Source organism: Hipposideros armiger, unplaced genomic scaffold, assembly GCF_001890085.2.
Source record: "Hipposideros armiger isolate ML-2016 unplaced genomic scaffold, ASM189008v1 scaffold_79, whole genome shotgun sequence".
NCBI classification, from domain to species: domain Eukaryota; kingdom Metazoa; phylum Chordata; class Mammalia; order Chiroptera; family Hipposideridae; genus Hipposideros; species Hipposideros armiger.
The window spans coordinates 4,343,063-4,358,517 of NW_017731429.1; the positions used below are offsets into that span (position 1 = coordinate 4,343,063).

General features: G+C 40.6%; 1 protein-coding gene across 1 annotated transcript in view; it reads left to right on the forward strand.

Moving 5' to 3' along the window:
- The window catches only part of DLG2 (discs large MAGUK scaffold protein 2), a 2,099,601-nt gene extending 2,085,473 nt beyond the window's left edge, over nt 1–14,128 (forward strand). Inside the window, 4 exon segments of the mRNA XM_019643522.1 lie at nt 1–51; nt 2,235–2,344; nt 7,564–7,655; nt 9,374–14,128. Of these exon segments, the coding sequence (XP_019499067.1) occupies nt 1–51; nt 2,235–2,344; nt 7,564–7,655; nt 9,374–9,480 (360 nt within the window). The 3' untranslated portion in view covers nt 9,481–14,128.
- Nucleotides 14,129–15,455: the final 1,327 nt, after the last annotated feature.

Here is a 15,455-nt window from a genome sequence, read left to right on the forward strand (position 1 = left end):
GACAACTTGTATGGAACCAGTGTGCAGTCTGTGAGATTTGTAGCAGAAAGGGTATGTTCACCAATCGTCTTACACCTCCCCTGAAGAAGGGTCCCAGGTGACAAGATGCATTTTTCCGGTCATTTCTCTTTCCTGATTACAGTTGTAAATTTTGATTAAAGATTCCTTTTAATGCCTCTAAGCAGAGAATCACTTCAGAGCATGGTCATTCATCTTTGGTCTAATCTCAATAAACTATGCTGACTGACTTGAGGGAGGAGGGGATGAGCATAAACCTAAAGACAATTAACAGCTTAAAGTTTAGGAAGATCCACTTTGTCCTTGACTCACTTATTATTGGCTCTAGTAAGGAAGCTTCCTTACTCTTGGTTGTTTAGAATAGTATCCTCAATTCTTTTTGTTAGCAGGAGTTACTTCTTTTTTTTTTTCTGAGCCATCCTGCCACCTGTTGGCAGCTCAGCAGCAGCTCAGCTCAGGCCAGGACTCGAACCGCAGTTGCTCAGAGCTCGCACTCTTGAGCGAGCTCTTAGCCAACTGAGCCACTCAACCAGCCCAGGAATTACTTCTTATCTCCCTGAAAACTCGATATCCTCTTGATGGAGGGTATGTAGGTGGGAAAGACTGCCCAGCCTGCTGCTTGTGGAAATTCCAATTTAAGGGAGGTGGAGATGATGTGATTCCCTTCCTGCTGATACTTTCAAAGGAATGGAAAACAGGAGAATGTTCAAGAGAGAATAGGAGAGAAAGGCACTTGCGTGTGACTTTAAAATCTGCCTATAGAGACATCCTAATCTGTGAACAGATGATTAATTTCATATGAGGGAAAAAAAAAGAATTAAGAGCCAGTCACATTTGTTATATAATTAGTATTTGTTGGGTTAATTTAATTTGACACGACCTCTTTTCCCCCTTTTGATATACTGGTAAAAAAAAATTAAACAAGAAATTTTAATACCTATCTGAGAATACACTAAGAAGTTCCATCTATTTTCCTCTCTCTTAAAAGTTAGGTTCTATGAGCTGTCATACTGTTTATAATCAATTTGCTGGATAATTGCATCTATTCTCCTCTTTGTGCATGTACATACGACCTTTGTTAACTTAAATGTTCTGGCTGATGAATAATCAAACAGCATTTAGAGATTTTATGTATCTCCTGCACTTCATAGATACCAAACTTAGAATTTGTTACTTAGGTGATAAAAGCTTGAACTATCTTAGTGTGTTTCTCCTATAAGAGCTCAAATATTGATAGATACTTCTGTTCCTATCTTCATAATATGCTTTTTTTTTCCTTCTTGTGTAAAAGTTCTTCTAGCATCAGGGTAATGAGGCCATTTCTCTCCAGGAGGTAGAATATGATGTGTGGCAAATGTATCTACTTTTCCGGAAGTACTTAATAAAGCAACTCCTCGTTCTGAGCACTCATTGCAGTGGAAGCCAAGTTAAATGAGATGTGCCATAATGTAATAGGGTTTTTATTTTTTAGCAAACAATTTACATACCCCATGCAAGCCTCTCTCTCAGCATTGAAGATATAATACTTCAGGTCACTCTTTTTGTGTCCATCTTCTGCTAGACTGAGCATATCGAGGGCAGGATGCATATAAGCACTCACCAATATTTGTGGAATTGCTCTAAATTCACACGATTTACCATTCCTCCAAATTTAACATAGAGCAGGGTGAGACAACGAGGTGTCTGTTTATTCTAACCAACAATCTTGTCAGCATGTAAGACTTGGGTTTCGGTCCTCCTAACACTGAGACTTTGGGCAAGTTAGTTAATATTTCTAAGGCTTAGTCTTCTCTTGTATGAACTGCAATTAATAGTATCTACCTCATAGATTTAAGAATGTCTTCTTGACAGTTGTCTTTAGAGATGGTTTACGAGTTTCCTGAGCATAGACTCACATTACACATTTCCATATATTTCTTTGTGCAGAGCATCAGGTATTTATTTAAGAAAACAAAGTTAACTGAAACAACACATGTGGAATGTCTATCCCAGTGGCAGACACTTAGTAAGGGGGTAAATAATTATGAGTGATGCCAAGCATTCAGTGATGACCTGTACGTCCGCTTTCATTTATGCTTTGCAGGGATCCTTTGTCAGTCGTGAGAAATCCATTATCCCTTATCTTCTCCTAAAGCACACTTACATTATTTCTAGGGGGCATTGGATTATGACCATTGTTTCTGGATTAACTCCATGTTTTTCCTCTCTTTTACCAGGGCAAACACTGTATACTTGACGTATCGGGAAATGCCATCAAGCGGCTACAAGTTGCCCAGCTCTATCCCATCGCCATCTTCATTAAGCCCAAGTCTCTGGAGCCCCTGATGTAAGTGGGGACCCCTGGAGGCCTCAGCCAGCCTCCTGTTCCATGTGACTCAGCACATTATTAACAGCTCTTTCTTACACATGCTTACAAATGGGAAATGTCACCGCTGATTTTTTAAGCATTCCCCTTTTTTAAAGCTATATTCAAGTTTTTTTGAGCCACTAGAGAAATGTCAGTAATTCCTTAAAATGTCTTCGCTAATGTTTCTTGACTTATTTTCACTTCACAAGTTGTTTTGTGTGTGTGTGCGCGTGATTTTGTTCTGTTTTGTTGTTTTGAAGGTAGGTTGATTTAGCTTGGTTTGGTTTTTCGGTTTTGTTTTCCAAATGATAGGTAGCATCATCTTTGAATTGTCTCTTACTTCTGAGAGCAGTTCAATGGGTAAATCTTTTTAAATGTGTGGGTTTATATAGAGGGAGCAGACAATATTTTAGACTCTGTTCATTGGCATTTCACTTTGTTCTATCATAGAATTCTTACATTCCTTCATTAAAACCTCATGTAGATAGACTACTATCCTTAATAGGGAGTTATCTTCATGGCTTGGCAACAAAACATCTATAACCTTAATCAATAGCTCCATGTCTGCATACATTTATGAATACAAAAAAAAATGCACAACTAGGAGGTTTTTATTCTCTTTATTTTTCAGAGGACTTGTAAAATAGCTTCCTTCAAAAATCAGTAAACAAATTGGGCAGATATTCATGATCTGCCTATAAAGTTCCATATTTTCTGCAGCAATTTGATAGAGAGTGTTGGCATTGCTTTATAGACAACTCTCGTACGAAAGGGAGGCCTCATTAACCATGCAGGCAGCAGGGCAAAGAGGCTCAGAACAGGAACTTGAAAATTAGTCAGGCTAGGTTTGGCTCTTTGCTTTGCCACTGATGAGTTGTGTGCCCTTGGGAAAGTGGCTTGACCTCTATAAGATTTCATTCCTCACCTCTAAACCAGACACATTAATAATATGTCCCTCATAGAGCTAGTGTAAATGTTAAACATGATCATGAACATAAAGCTTCTTCCCACAGTCTTTGGCATATAGTAAGCACTCATTAAATAGTAGCTATAAAAGATTTCAAGTTATTTTAATTAAGTGGAATAAAGATATTTTATCATTATAAAACACATAAACAGTACCTTTTCCAAGAGATCACAAGAGTTAATGCTAGCATGCCTGTTGCAAGAGCTTTGTTCAAATATGCCTTTATTTGGGCCTCAAGACTTTAGAGTATTTGACAGGGTACAGAAGTGAACCACAAAGGGCTGGAAAACATTGGTTATGGAAAGATCAAAGAAAACGGAATTACTTAATCCCAGAGGTGAAAGCAGTTACTTGCAGAGGAAAATGGCTAACTGTTCGCATCTTCTCTGAGGATGAAGAAAAGAAGCGAGCTGCAGTAGCTGGAATTGCAGCCTAAGAGAATTCAGTTAAATACATAGTTGATCTCTGGGAAAACTGCCAGAGCTGTACCTTAAAAGCTATATTCTCATAAATAAAAGATGGACAAAGTTTCTTATCAAGGTGAAAAAATAAAATCGGGGGTGACTGACAATTCAGCCCCATGAATTTGGGTATTGAATTATAAGATAAAGAACATCGCCCATAGTTGGCACATGGAAAAACATGTGCTAGTGATAAAATAATGGTTCTTGATAGTATTATCCCCAATAGGATGTATTAAATTTCTCTTCATGTAGGATATTGTGTGGGGTATTGCACAAAGTGAATTAAGCAACCACAAATTTCATTATGTAAAAGTAATTTATAATCTGTGAAGAGCCTCGTAAATATTATTATGAGTGCTAACGTTAATAAGAAGAATTTAAAAAATGGCCCTCACGTCCTGAGAGCAGCATCTTAAAGGCCTGTTTCATAAATAGAAGAAGAGGTTTCCACATCATAAACACGCGGTAGGATAAATGGCTTCCCAGGGAACTGAGACCTGAGGGAGAAGCAGAACAATGGCACATTTGGTTGAGTGTGATATTGGGAGACATACCCATCTGGCGCTCAGTGGGAGAAGGTCTACTTCCTTCCACAACGATGAGGTGACTTATTTAGTTTTGCCTTAGGGCATTGTCACAGCTGCTTATCACCAAGGAAGATTCAACAGAGGGAAGGTTGGATTCCTCCTTGAGGACAGTGAATCTGACAGAATTTGCTGCAGCCATAGTCCCAGGTCTTGAATGCAGTAACAGTGACGTTCAAACCCATGTGCTCTTATTCGTAAATGCTGGGCGTTTACTTTGCAGTTCACTCTTTTGCATGGGTTTTACTTCAGGAGCAAAGCTGGCATGAATTGCCCATTCCCCAGAAATAAGTGAATGCTAGGCCAGCTGGAACGAGAGCATGGCAGCTGTCACATTTAGGCATGGACACATCATCACACACGTTATTTCTCTGGGGCATCATCCCCATCGAACCACAGAGCTCATTAGCACACACATAACTGACTCTTCAGAGAAGCATAAGTGAAGCATATGACAGAGATGTTCTTTTTATATCATGTAGCCTTGTGACTTTTGCTCCCTGCCCCACCCCGTGGCAACGAGAAGCTTTCCCGTATCTTCACCTTGCCACTCTAACCTGCTCTTCTTACCTTCTTGCTCCCATGGTGGCCTGTGTTCGCTTCTGTATTCAACTATAACAGAATTATATTTATCTGTCTAGCTCTCCATTCATCCATCCATTCAACAAATAAGTGTTGAGTCAGGCTCCATTCCACATGCTGATGAACAAGCCATAGTCTCTGTCCTCAAAGAACTCACAGATTAGGCAAAAAGACAACACAAATTCATACACTAGAGGGTTAAAAACCTAACTTTAGTCTTTGCTACAATAAGTGCAAAGGGAATTGAGAGAAGACAGCCCAGCAAAGAAGATCCCAACCGACATGATTTTGACATCTGGAGCAAAATACTGTCTGTGAAAAGTATCCCTTGGTTTAGCCCAGCATCTCCTGCACCTGGGAATGACAACCATTAACACCTTTCAGGGCTAGTGCTATTTGGGAGGAGAATTGTAGCTACAATCTCTGCAGGTGAGATGAGTTTATTTCAGTAGTAAGAGTTCAGGAAATGTCCACTTCTTTATATTGCAACCATCAGCATTGTACACAGAATCATGTTAGTATCTGGCTTCAGTTTTTTATTTTTTCCAAATAAGACACTTTGGAAAGAAAGTCTTGGTATAATGGAAAGTCTGTTTGACTAAAACTTGGTTTAAAAGAAAACAAAAAACTTTTGAGTTCTTACATCAGATGTACTCTTTATTAAAAATACAACCTTAGGGGCCGGCTGAGTGGCTCAGTTGGTTAAAAGCTCGCTCAAGAGTTTGAGCTCTGAGCAACAGCAGTTCGATGCCCGGCCCGAGCTGAGCTGCCGCTGAGCTACCAACAGGTGGCAGGATGGCTCAGCTAAAAAAAAAAAAAAAATACAACCTTAGGCAAGTACATTTACTACTTCAGGCCTCAGTTATTTTTTCTCTGAAGAAAGGAATTGGCTGAGGCCACGTGTTCCAAACCCAGACCTCTGGCATCCTAAATGGCACACAAAGGCAGCAATGCCTTTGGGGGAATAATCTCTGGGGAAACTGTCAGAGCCGTATCTTAAATACAGAATTCTATGAGGACCTGTGATGCCTCCTGATGGGCCAACTGAAATGTCTTTGTACTCAGCTGGACTGTTGTCAGCCCAGTGCAGTCATGCTCATGCTGGTATTCTTGTGATGGTCAGAGGCAATGGTTGTCAGTCTTTGATTAAGAAAATGTCTTTAAGAAAAAATGGGAAGATAAAATATTTTTTATTTAATAAGCGCAGATTGGTAGGCAAAAAAAAAAAAAATTACCACCAGAGGACATGGGAGGATAAAGCTGTCAGTGACTAGGAATCAAAAGATTAGGTTATTTCCCATTTCCCTCCCACCTCAATTTGTCCTTGAGTGTAGGTTGGATTTAAATAAACTGACAATGATTAAGCAGCACAGACTAACAGAAAGAAAGGGACAGAGAGTCTTCCCAGGCATAATGCCTTTAGAGCCCATTCTCCTATCAGAACAAAAATAAACAAAAGTGACCATCAGAGATTCTTACCAAGGTCCTCTATCCTGGCTCACTATTTGATATTACTTCCTTACAGTCTATCTGAAAATATTTTGGTCCCAGCACTTTTGCTTGTTACAGCCTCTCTGTGTTCATTTTAATTCAAGCCGTTAGCAGCTCCTTGAGATTCCATCGGATTATAAAAACAGAGGGACAGCTGAAACTAATTCTAAACAATGTGTATTTCACAATAAAAAATAATAATTAATAAATAAATAAATAGATAAATAAATAAATAAATAAAAAACAGAAGGAGTTCAGGGCTCTGGTTGCTACTGACACGCCATGGCATTAACAGAAGTCGAGCAGCGAGAGAGGCAGATGACGGTTCAGCCTGAAAGATACACCCGCCTCAGGGGCCTGTCACCTCTTCTAGAATTCTTTGGAAGCACTTTCTGTTTCCACGTCTTCTGCTGTATGTTGAAGATGAACAGCAGCCCTTAGGGAGGATGGGGGAGCCCAGAAATCAAAGCTTTCTGTGAGATCAGGACCTGAGAACAGTCAAGCCGTGTTTTCTCAGATATAATGAGCTCCAAAATTCTGTGGTGTACCTTCCCTTCTCCCCATCTCTTCTCCTCCCTCTGACCACCCCTGGAAGATTTCATTTGATTCTACATGCCACATTTAAGAGAGGTCGAGATAGACCAGAACAAAGTCCGAGGGAGGGTAGCCAGGAAAGTTAGGATTTGGAAATCATGCCCAAGGAGAGAACAGATGAAGGAAGTAGGACAGTTTATTCTGAAGGAGTGGAAACCTCAAGGGACACATGAGCACTTGATTTATGGACCCTGCTGCCTGTCGTGGAGAAAGGAAGTTTAGCCCTAATCTATGGGACTGCAGAGGACAGGACAGGGACCAGTGACTGGAAATCATAAGGAGACAGATTCTGTTTCAATCAATGTGGGACCAAGGGACTGTCCTCAGAGAGTTCCTTGGGAGGGAGTCCTTATTGCTGAAATTATTCCAGCAAAGAGGAGTCCAGAATGAAGAGTAGGAAGCAGCTGCTGAGATTTCACTAGGCTTCCTGCAAGCTTCGTTTGGGTCATACATTTTAATTTTTCAGGATTTGGTATATTCCTTGTGTGTTCTAATAGCAAACCCTCATTTTCCCAGGGAGATGAACAAGCGTCTAACAGAGGAACAGGCCAAGAAAACCTACGATCGTGCAATTAAGCTAGAACAAGAATTTGGAGAATATTTTACAGGTAACTTCATTAACCCTTGGACTGTGAGGAAGGAGATAAATTGTCTGACATTTGGCATCGATGTGGGCCTGGTTTACTGGCCCTAAAACCTTCCTGCTGAGAATCCTTAATCTCCCTCTGGTTCACCCACTTGCTCCAGACTCTGTGTCCTCCCTGCTCTGAATTCCACCTCAGCCAGCTTCCAGGTTCCCAGGGGCCCCATCCAAAACTAGGTCTGGCAGATGCCACTGAGCTGTCTCCTGCTGTTAGGAGAATTGAGGCATTGATGCCTCATTAAGCTATCTCCCTGATATCATAAAAAAACTTGAAAAAGCAAACTTTCAGGGCTCAAAATGTACAGCATCTAAAACAGTTACTCTTGAGAAGCTATCTCAGGTCCTCCATTCTCTGCTTCAGTGACCTGGAGATATGATAAGGGGCTTGAAACACCTCCCTGTGTTTCAATTAATTCCCTGTCACGTCTCAACACAAAACTTTCTTTTTTTCTTTTTAAATCTTTCCTTGGAAACATAAAGTTTGGGGAATAAAGGAAGATTTTCTTGTGCAGATAGTCTGGGTTCTCTCTTCTTATATGTTTTCGTGAAACTATTGATCACATCCAAAGAAGGACCAAGCTTTGTGGAACTTTCTTTACAACTGATGGTTTGAAACCAAGAACTTTCCTCCAGAATTACCTGATGTGAAGTTAGATGTTTTATTTTTTATCTTATTCTGAGTAGGAAAACACCAGTGGCTTAGCCGTTTGCAAATATGTTGAATCGGGTAATCTTAAGTAAAATTCCTATTAATAACAAAGCTATAAGTTATGTTTCATCCTTAAAGAATATCCAGGTAGGACCATCAAAACCACGTACAGTTGACAGGGGCTTATATTCAGGAATAAAATGCAGTAATCAATATACTCTGAGGAGTGTTTTTGAAAATCTAAGCCACGTTTCAGTAGCAATTTATTTCTAAGCCCTAGTGTCATATGGATAGTACTGACTGTTTCAGAGATCTAGTTACAAGGTAGTTTTTGGTCAAAGGAGATAATAAAATATACTTAAAACTACTCTAAGTGACTCGGTGTTTTAGGTAATACACAGTTTAGCAGTTTGTTTGTTTCCTCCTGTTTATGTTTTTAATAAGTAATTGCCACAAGATATTCTCAATATGAGCTGCCCTGTAGGGAATATTTTCATTTTACTAGATTACTTGGAGAATGAATGGGGCTTCCTATTAAAGGTTTTGAGCATTGACTGTAACTGAAGTTTCTCCCAAAACCTTTATTATTTCCTCTGAGTCTAAAATATCAGAATTTCTTCCCCTGACAAAGTAAGGACAGTACAGAGAGTATAAGGCCAGCTTTCTTTAGTAAATAGGGAGCTCTCAATCTGAAAATTGATCAATGCCTAGCTCAGTGCCTGGCCCAGAATAGACACCCATAAAATGTAAATAAATGAATTATTCATTGTCCCAAACAGACAAACATGTAGAAAGCAGAAAGACTATGGTGCATTTATTACAGATCCAAAACATGCCTTGAAAGCTTTTTTTTTAAATCATGAATGTGACTTTGCTTAAATAAATTTTCTGCATTTTCTTACTAATGAAAACTAATGTTAAGCTTCCTAATGAGTTTGTTTGTTACTGAGTTGAGCTTCTGCTGTGTGATTGATGATTGTTCTTCACCACCCAGCAGTGAGTCCTAATTCTGGGTGTGTTTGCTCTTATTCTAGCTATTGTCCAAGGAGACACCTTAGAAGATATATATAACCAATGCAAGCTTGTTATTGAAGAGCAGTCTGGGCCTTTCATCTGGATTCCCTCAAAGGAAAAGTTATAAATTAGCTACTGCACCTCTGACAACGACAGAAGAGCATTTAGAAGAACAAAATATATATAATATACTACTTGGAGGCTTTTATGTTTTTGTTGCATTTATGTTTTTGCAGTCAATGTGAATTCTTATGAATGTACAACACAAACTGTGTGAAGCCATGAAGGAAACAGAGGGGCCAAAGGGTGGGACAGAAAAGACACTGCAGTATGCAGAAAGGCTTTGGTTTGCTCAAGGGGCCAGGTGTAGGGATGAATCCCTGAAGGGCTTTGTGCCCAAGAGATGGGCAGCCTCCTCACCCCAGCAGATGTCCAGAGCTGATTTAGCTGCTGAGCTCTCTGTGTTTTTTGCTTTAAAGAAAAGTTGCCAGCACTTGAACTTCACCAACCTTCCCATTACCCACATCTGTAATTGGTCCACTTCGAATTTTATAACTATGCACATCCTTTGGTTTCTTAACAAGCAAAAGAAAGAAAGAAGGAAGGAAAAAAGAAAAGAGCCCCTTTTGGAGACGGCATAATATCAGGGAAGGATAAGCGTGTAGTTTCTTTGATGGGCATCTGCAAAGATGAGCATTTCACAAATTCGCAAGTGTATGGAGGACTGACCTTACTGAGAGGAGGGGATTCCCCCTGGGGTTAGCTTTATGATTGTTTATTGTCTATTTTGCCATTTATAAACTGAAAGAAGGCACTAAAGATGAGAATAATTTATACAATAAAAATATATTAAATGTATAGAAACAAATTTCTATAGGTTAAAAAAGTTTTGTGAAATATTTTGTAAAGACAAATTAATGGAAAGACTAAATGTGTGCACTATCCGCAGACGATCAAAGTCAAGAACTGAAAGCTGCACTCTCCCTTCTGTTGCCAATGATTCATTAAGAGCATCTGAGGTCCTTCCGAAGTCTGACACAGACTTCTCCCTCACTTACCTCCCATGATCTCCCTTCCTTATTAGTGATACACTCTCACGGAACGCACCCCTTAATGAGTTGCCCTCATGGATATTTTTGGAAGACATTTGGTTAATGCATTTTTAAGCTGATGGCTCTCAGAGACCAACTCATGCGAATGAACTCAAGGGAAGTTTTCGCTTTTCTCTCATTAAACATCCTGGGCCTGCCATGCAAATAGTTGAATAACTTTGTTCCTAGCTACTTATATACAGTTCTTAAACATCATTTAGTATTTTGGCCAACCATGAGTAATTAGGCCTTTTTTTTTTTTTTTTTTTTGTCGCAAGTAACTGAGGTTTTATAACAGCCAGAGATGGTCTAGAGCCCTGGAGAGATCTGTCCCAAGATGCACTTCTTCTCTGAGAAAGAGATAAAGAAGTATTTGGTTAGGGGTACAGACTTTTGTTCCTGTGTACAGGGCAAGAGAATCATAAGAAAAGACAATTAACGACTTTGAACTCAACCAATTGAACTGCCTTTCTTGGGGGCTGCACCTGGACCAAGTTTGTTTTTTTAGCCATGATACTGATGATGATTTAAAACAAAAAGAAACCTCCCGAAGCCTATATCCTACTTTAGAGCCAATGGTGACATCAGCATTGCTTATGCCCAAGGTGTTTAGAGAGAGACTTTTCAGTAATCTGAATAACCACACAACTCTGGGTTCTGTGCATGCCCAGACCAAGCCCCATCGCCTTATTTTTGGGGTATACATCCAGACCTGGCAGGGATTCTGCCACACTGTGCAGCAAACCAGCATAGAGGCTGGGACGGTAGAGCTAGAGATGGAGCCATCAGCCGTGATGGGGCTTCTTCCCAGTAAGAACATCAGAGCTCGGAATGAGGGTCTCTTTCAAAAACAAGCATTTGTTCAGCTTACACTAAATACCACTGTCTGATTGGCTGCAGTCACCGAAACAAACACAAAAATTATGCATCTACCTATAGTCTTGAGGCCGCCTTTGCCAATGGCAGGGCTGGCAATGTATTTTCCCTCTGATGAAAGTTATGTTTCTGGAGATTTTCTTAGATTGCCCAGAATGTGAAAGATGTGTCCACGTCTGCCATGCGCCAGTTTCAGGTCGAGGTCTACTTTCATCAGTATTGCTCCCGGAAGTCTCCTGCCACCAGAACGCCATTCCTGATCCCAGCTCTCTTTTTAGGCCACCATGATAACTTCTTTGGTTTCTCAACTGAGCATGCAACCATTTATTTAAAGGACTGTCATTAATGAGTAGATGTTTCCGCGGGTCGTGTGATTGACGTGCTTTCCATTTACTATTAAGTATTGCTGTGGCTGAGTATAATCAAATTGAACCACCAACCCTTGGTTTTGTAGTAATATAATTATTTATTTTCCTAGTGTAGATGCTTTCAGATTCGAGTTGGCATTTGCACTGATTTTTTTATGTAGATTTATATAAATATATAAATATATATACATATATATTTGCTTGAAGAATCACCAAGCAAATTGGTGAGAGGGTCTTTTCCTATAGAATTTACACCACCATTCGTTGTGTTGTCCTGCGCTTCCCAATGTTGAGGTCTCTATGGCTCCAAAGAATCGGTGTATTTTGCAGCAAATCTGATGACTGGTATGGAAACGGCATGAAAGTTACCTAGATTACATCTGGTGCAAATGCACTTGGAGCCTAGGGCCAGACTGGTGCTAACACTGCAAACTTTGTCCGGAGCTCTCTCCAATCTGAAGGCTTGCTGGGGGCGCACTGTCACATTCACATGCTGGGCCCTTTCAGAAAAGTGCCAGATCGTGTCACTGGTGCTATTTTTCATGCTCTGGTACAATGTGTAGCACCACGGGGGTCTCAGCTTTACCAAAATCTAAACCCCATTTGTCAGCTAATCGCAGGGGCATTTGTTTTTTGCTCTCCTTTTGCAGGATTTGTTGGCCATTTCTTTGCAGGCCTTTTCTCTTGGCCCCAAGTTTTTGGGTGGGCTCTATCTGTTCAGTGAGCCCACCTTTACAAAGCTGCACTCAGGTGCCTGTGAGCTGTCTTAGATCCTACTGCCAGCCCTTCGGGACTCCAAGCCAGGGAAAAGCTCTCCACTCCTCTGGCTCTGCCTCTGGTTCTTTCTCAGTCCTTTTATCTGCTTTCCCCTTTCTCTTTTTATCTCATTCCATCAGCCTTTGGGGTACCTCTCCTTTTATCCTTCCTTCCTGTCTTCTCTGAGTTGTTCATTTTCTCCTGTAATCCTTCTGAACTCCCTCCCTTTCATTCCCCATCTCCTTGTTGATCTCTCCTTTATTTTCACACTTCCCCCTTCTTATCTTTCCCCTTATCACACTTTCCCCTCCTTACCTGTTCTTTCTCTTTCCCTCGCATCTCTCATCACCTCTCATACCCCACCTCTTAGTTTTTATGTCCTATAAGGGCTCATGGCTGATTCAGACAGCAAGTCCATAGATTGGACTCATGACACAAATACTTTGGGTCACTGTTTCACCTCCGCAGCCCAGAAAGCGAAGCTGAGCGTGAGGTCCTGAACTGGAGCACCGCTCACTGAGCCAGCCTGCACCGCTGCCTTGGCAGTGACGCTGCACGTGCTCTGGGCCCTGCCGGCACCTGGGTGACTGCCTGCCTGAAGGCTGGTCCAAAGCGAGCCCACTCCCAGCACCATTCCGCGGCTCCGAGGACACTCCCTTTCAATAAAGGCAGACTCCAGCCCCAACAGCTATTCTGACAGCAAACCTCTTCCTTCTCATTGGAACCATGCCATCGCCTTGATTTGAAGAGACACATTTTTTTCTCTTTCATAAGCTTTTTTTTTTTTCCTCCCCGTTTTTATGTGAAGCCCCCTCTGCTTTTCAGCTGGTGATTGCTCTGGTGAGATTGAATGGACTCACTGGTGAAATAACATCTCTTTTTTCCTGTCTTGGTCCTTTCTAAGAAATTCCTACAAAAAACATTTAAGTCAAGGACTCAGGCTAGTTCCTAGGTTTATCACAGTAATGTGTCACTCCTAGGGGGAAAAGGGGGGACATTTCCCTTAAAGCATGTGGAGTACCTCCTGTGACAACTGATGTGCCAGAGGGCTCCCTAGAGAATTCTATGGATATATATTTTATTTATGTGTATGTATGGTATATGTGGTATGTATATCATGTATACACATACTACATTTGTGAATGAATGTGGATGGAAACCCACACACCACCCCCCTCCAGTCTGTAAATATCCTTCCTCACTGAAAACTGTGCTTTGGAAATCATATCTTGTACAGCTGTGCAGTTTCTTGTAGCAGCTGAGGACAAGCTAACACAGGTGAATGATTTGGACAAAGATCATCTAAAAGGTAGAATTCAGAATCTCCCCAGCAACTCATGAGGACAGACAAGCAAATGGCAAGGTGGACTCCCCATAGGAAGGCAAATTTTTCTTCTCTCCTTTTTGAATTTGTGTTTCCTGTGTCTTAACTTCTGAGTGCACCAGGCTGTACCCGTTAGAGCCTTTCAATATGGCGGTTTTGTGCTTCTCTCTGACAGGATTTTCCTCCATTGAGCTGTAGTGCAGGATGGGAGGGAGGGGGAAATACTCCTTGCCTGGGCTGGAGTTTACAGAGACACTGCACAGCTTACACTCCTGTTAAGTGTAAATATTCGACACTTCCATTCCATTTGTGTAAAAAATAAAGCACACACGATTATAAAATTAAGATGTATATTTCATACTCAGTGTGTCCGTGCATATTTATTGCATTTCTAGTTGTCAGTGGTGGCCCCCTTGTGCAAATGCTTGATGGAATGTTTATAAACATGTCATGCTTTTATTATAACATATAAATATTAGAACATTTTATACTTCAGAGCAAATTATTTTTCCCCAAAGCATAATTTGTCTTCTTTTTTAAAGAATAGAATCATTCATTGCTATTTTTATCAAATTTGTTGGATTTCAGAACTGAAATGTAGTTAGAATAGGTTTGCTCTGAGAAATATTGGCACTGCTGAGAGGAACTGGAAGTGGTACTTTTGAATATTTTTCAATATTTGGTTACCCTTTTGCCCACTTTTAATCAGGATTTTGCTGAGAGTGAACAATGTATTTTTTAAAAAGGTTTTTTAAAGACCCTCACAGCTACATGAAAACATTCATTCCCTTATTTCAAAATTGTGAGATTCTAGAAGATAGTAAGAATGAAGAAAAGTTGTGGGGTTTTTTTTTCTTATCTGATACTTAGGATGAAAAGAAAGGCACAAATTGAAGTGTCATTAAACGGGTAATACACAGGCCCCAAATATACCAGCTCCAAAGATCTGAACATACCAAAAATGTCTGATTTGGAAACCTGAATCTGCCAGATAGTGTTCTAAATTCTTCCCTCCAAGCTAATATGTGCTTTGTCATACTGACATTTAGATAACACAGGTCCGACGGTGGGAGGACCAAAACAAATTTCTCCCTGGTAGCGATGGAATTTTGCCATCAAAGCAATCGCTTTGAAATACGCTTTGCTTCATGATAAACTATCACATAATTGGATCAGCCATTTGAGAATCCAAGCTTGGTCATGCTGTCCTGGCCATCACTGTGAGCCCACAGGTGTCCTGTCATTGTCCCTGGTGCTTGGCAGCAGTGAGCAGAGACATCAGCAGCGATGTAAGAAGACATTGACTGAGGCTGCAAGCCCAATGTGGGACTCACATCTTGACAGTTATTCAATTTTTAACATTTACACAGTCTCACCAGGTTTAATATTAATGGTAACACTACACAACTCCAATAATGGGGGTGCTTATGGGGGGTGGGGAGCTGGAAGAGCTTTTGACTTTCCCTGTGTCCTATTTCATTTCTACGTATGTAACTTGAAACATAGTCATTCTAGAAGTATCAAAGGTAAGAAATGGACTACACATCTCTGAACCCAAGACGACCTTGTTACCAATCGATGGTCTTTGTAGCTACTCTGAGACTACCTACCCAGGGACAGGATTTAAAAGCCTCAATGGGGCACAAGCTAAGGAATATTGGTAGAGGGGCAACTAGCTTTCTCAGCA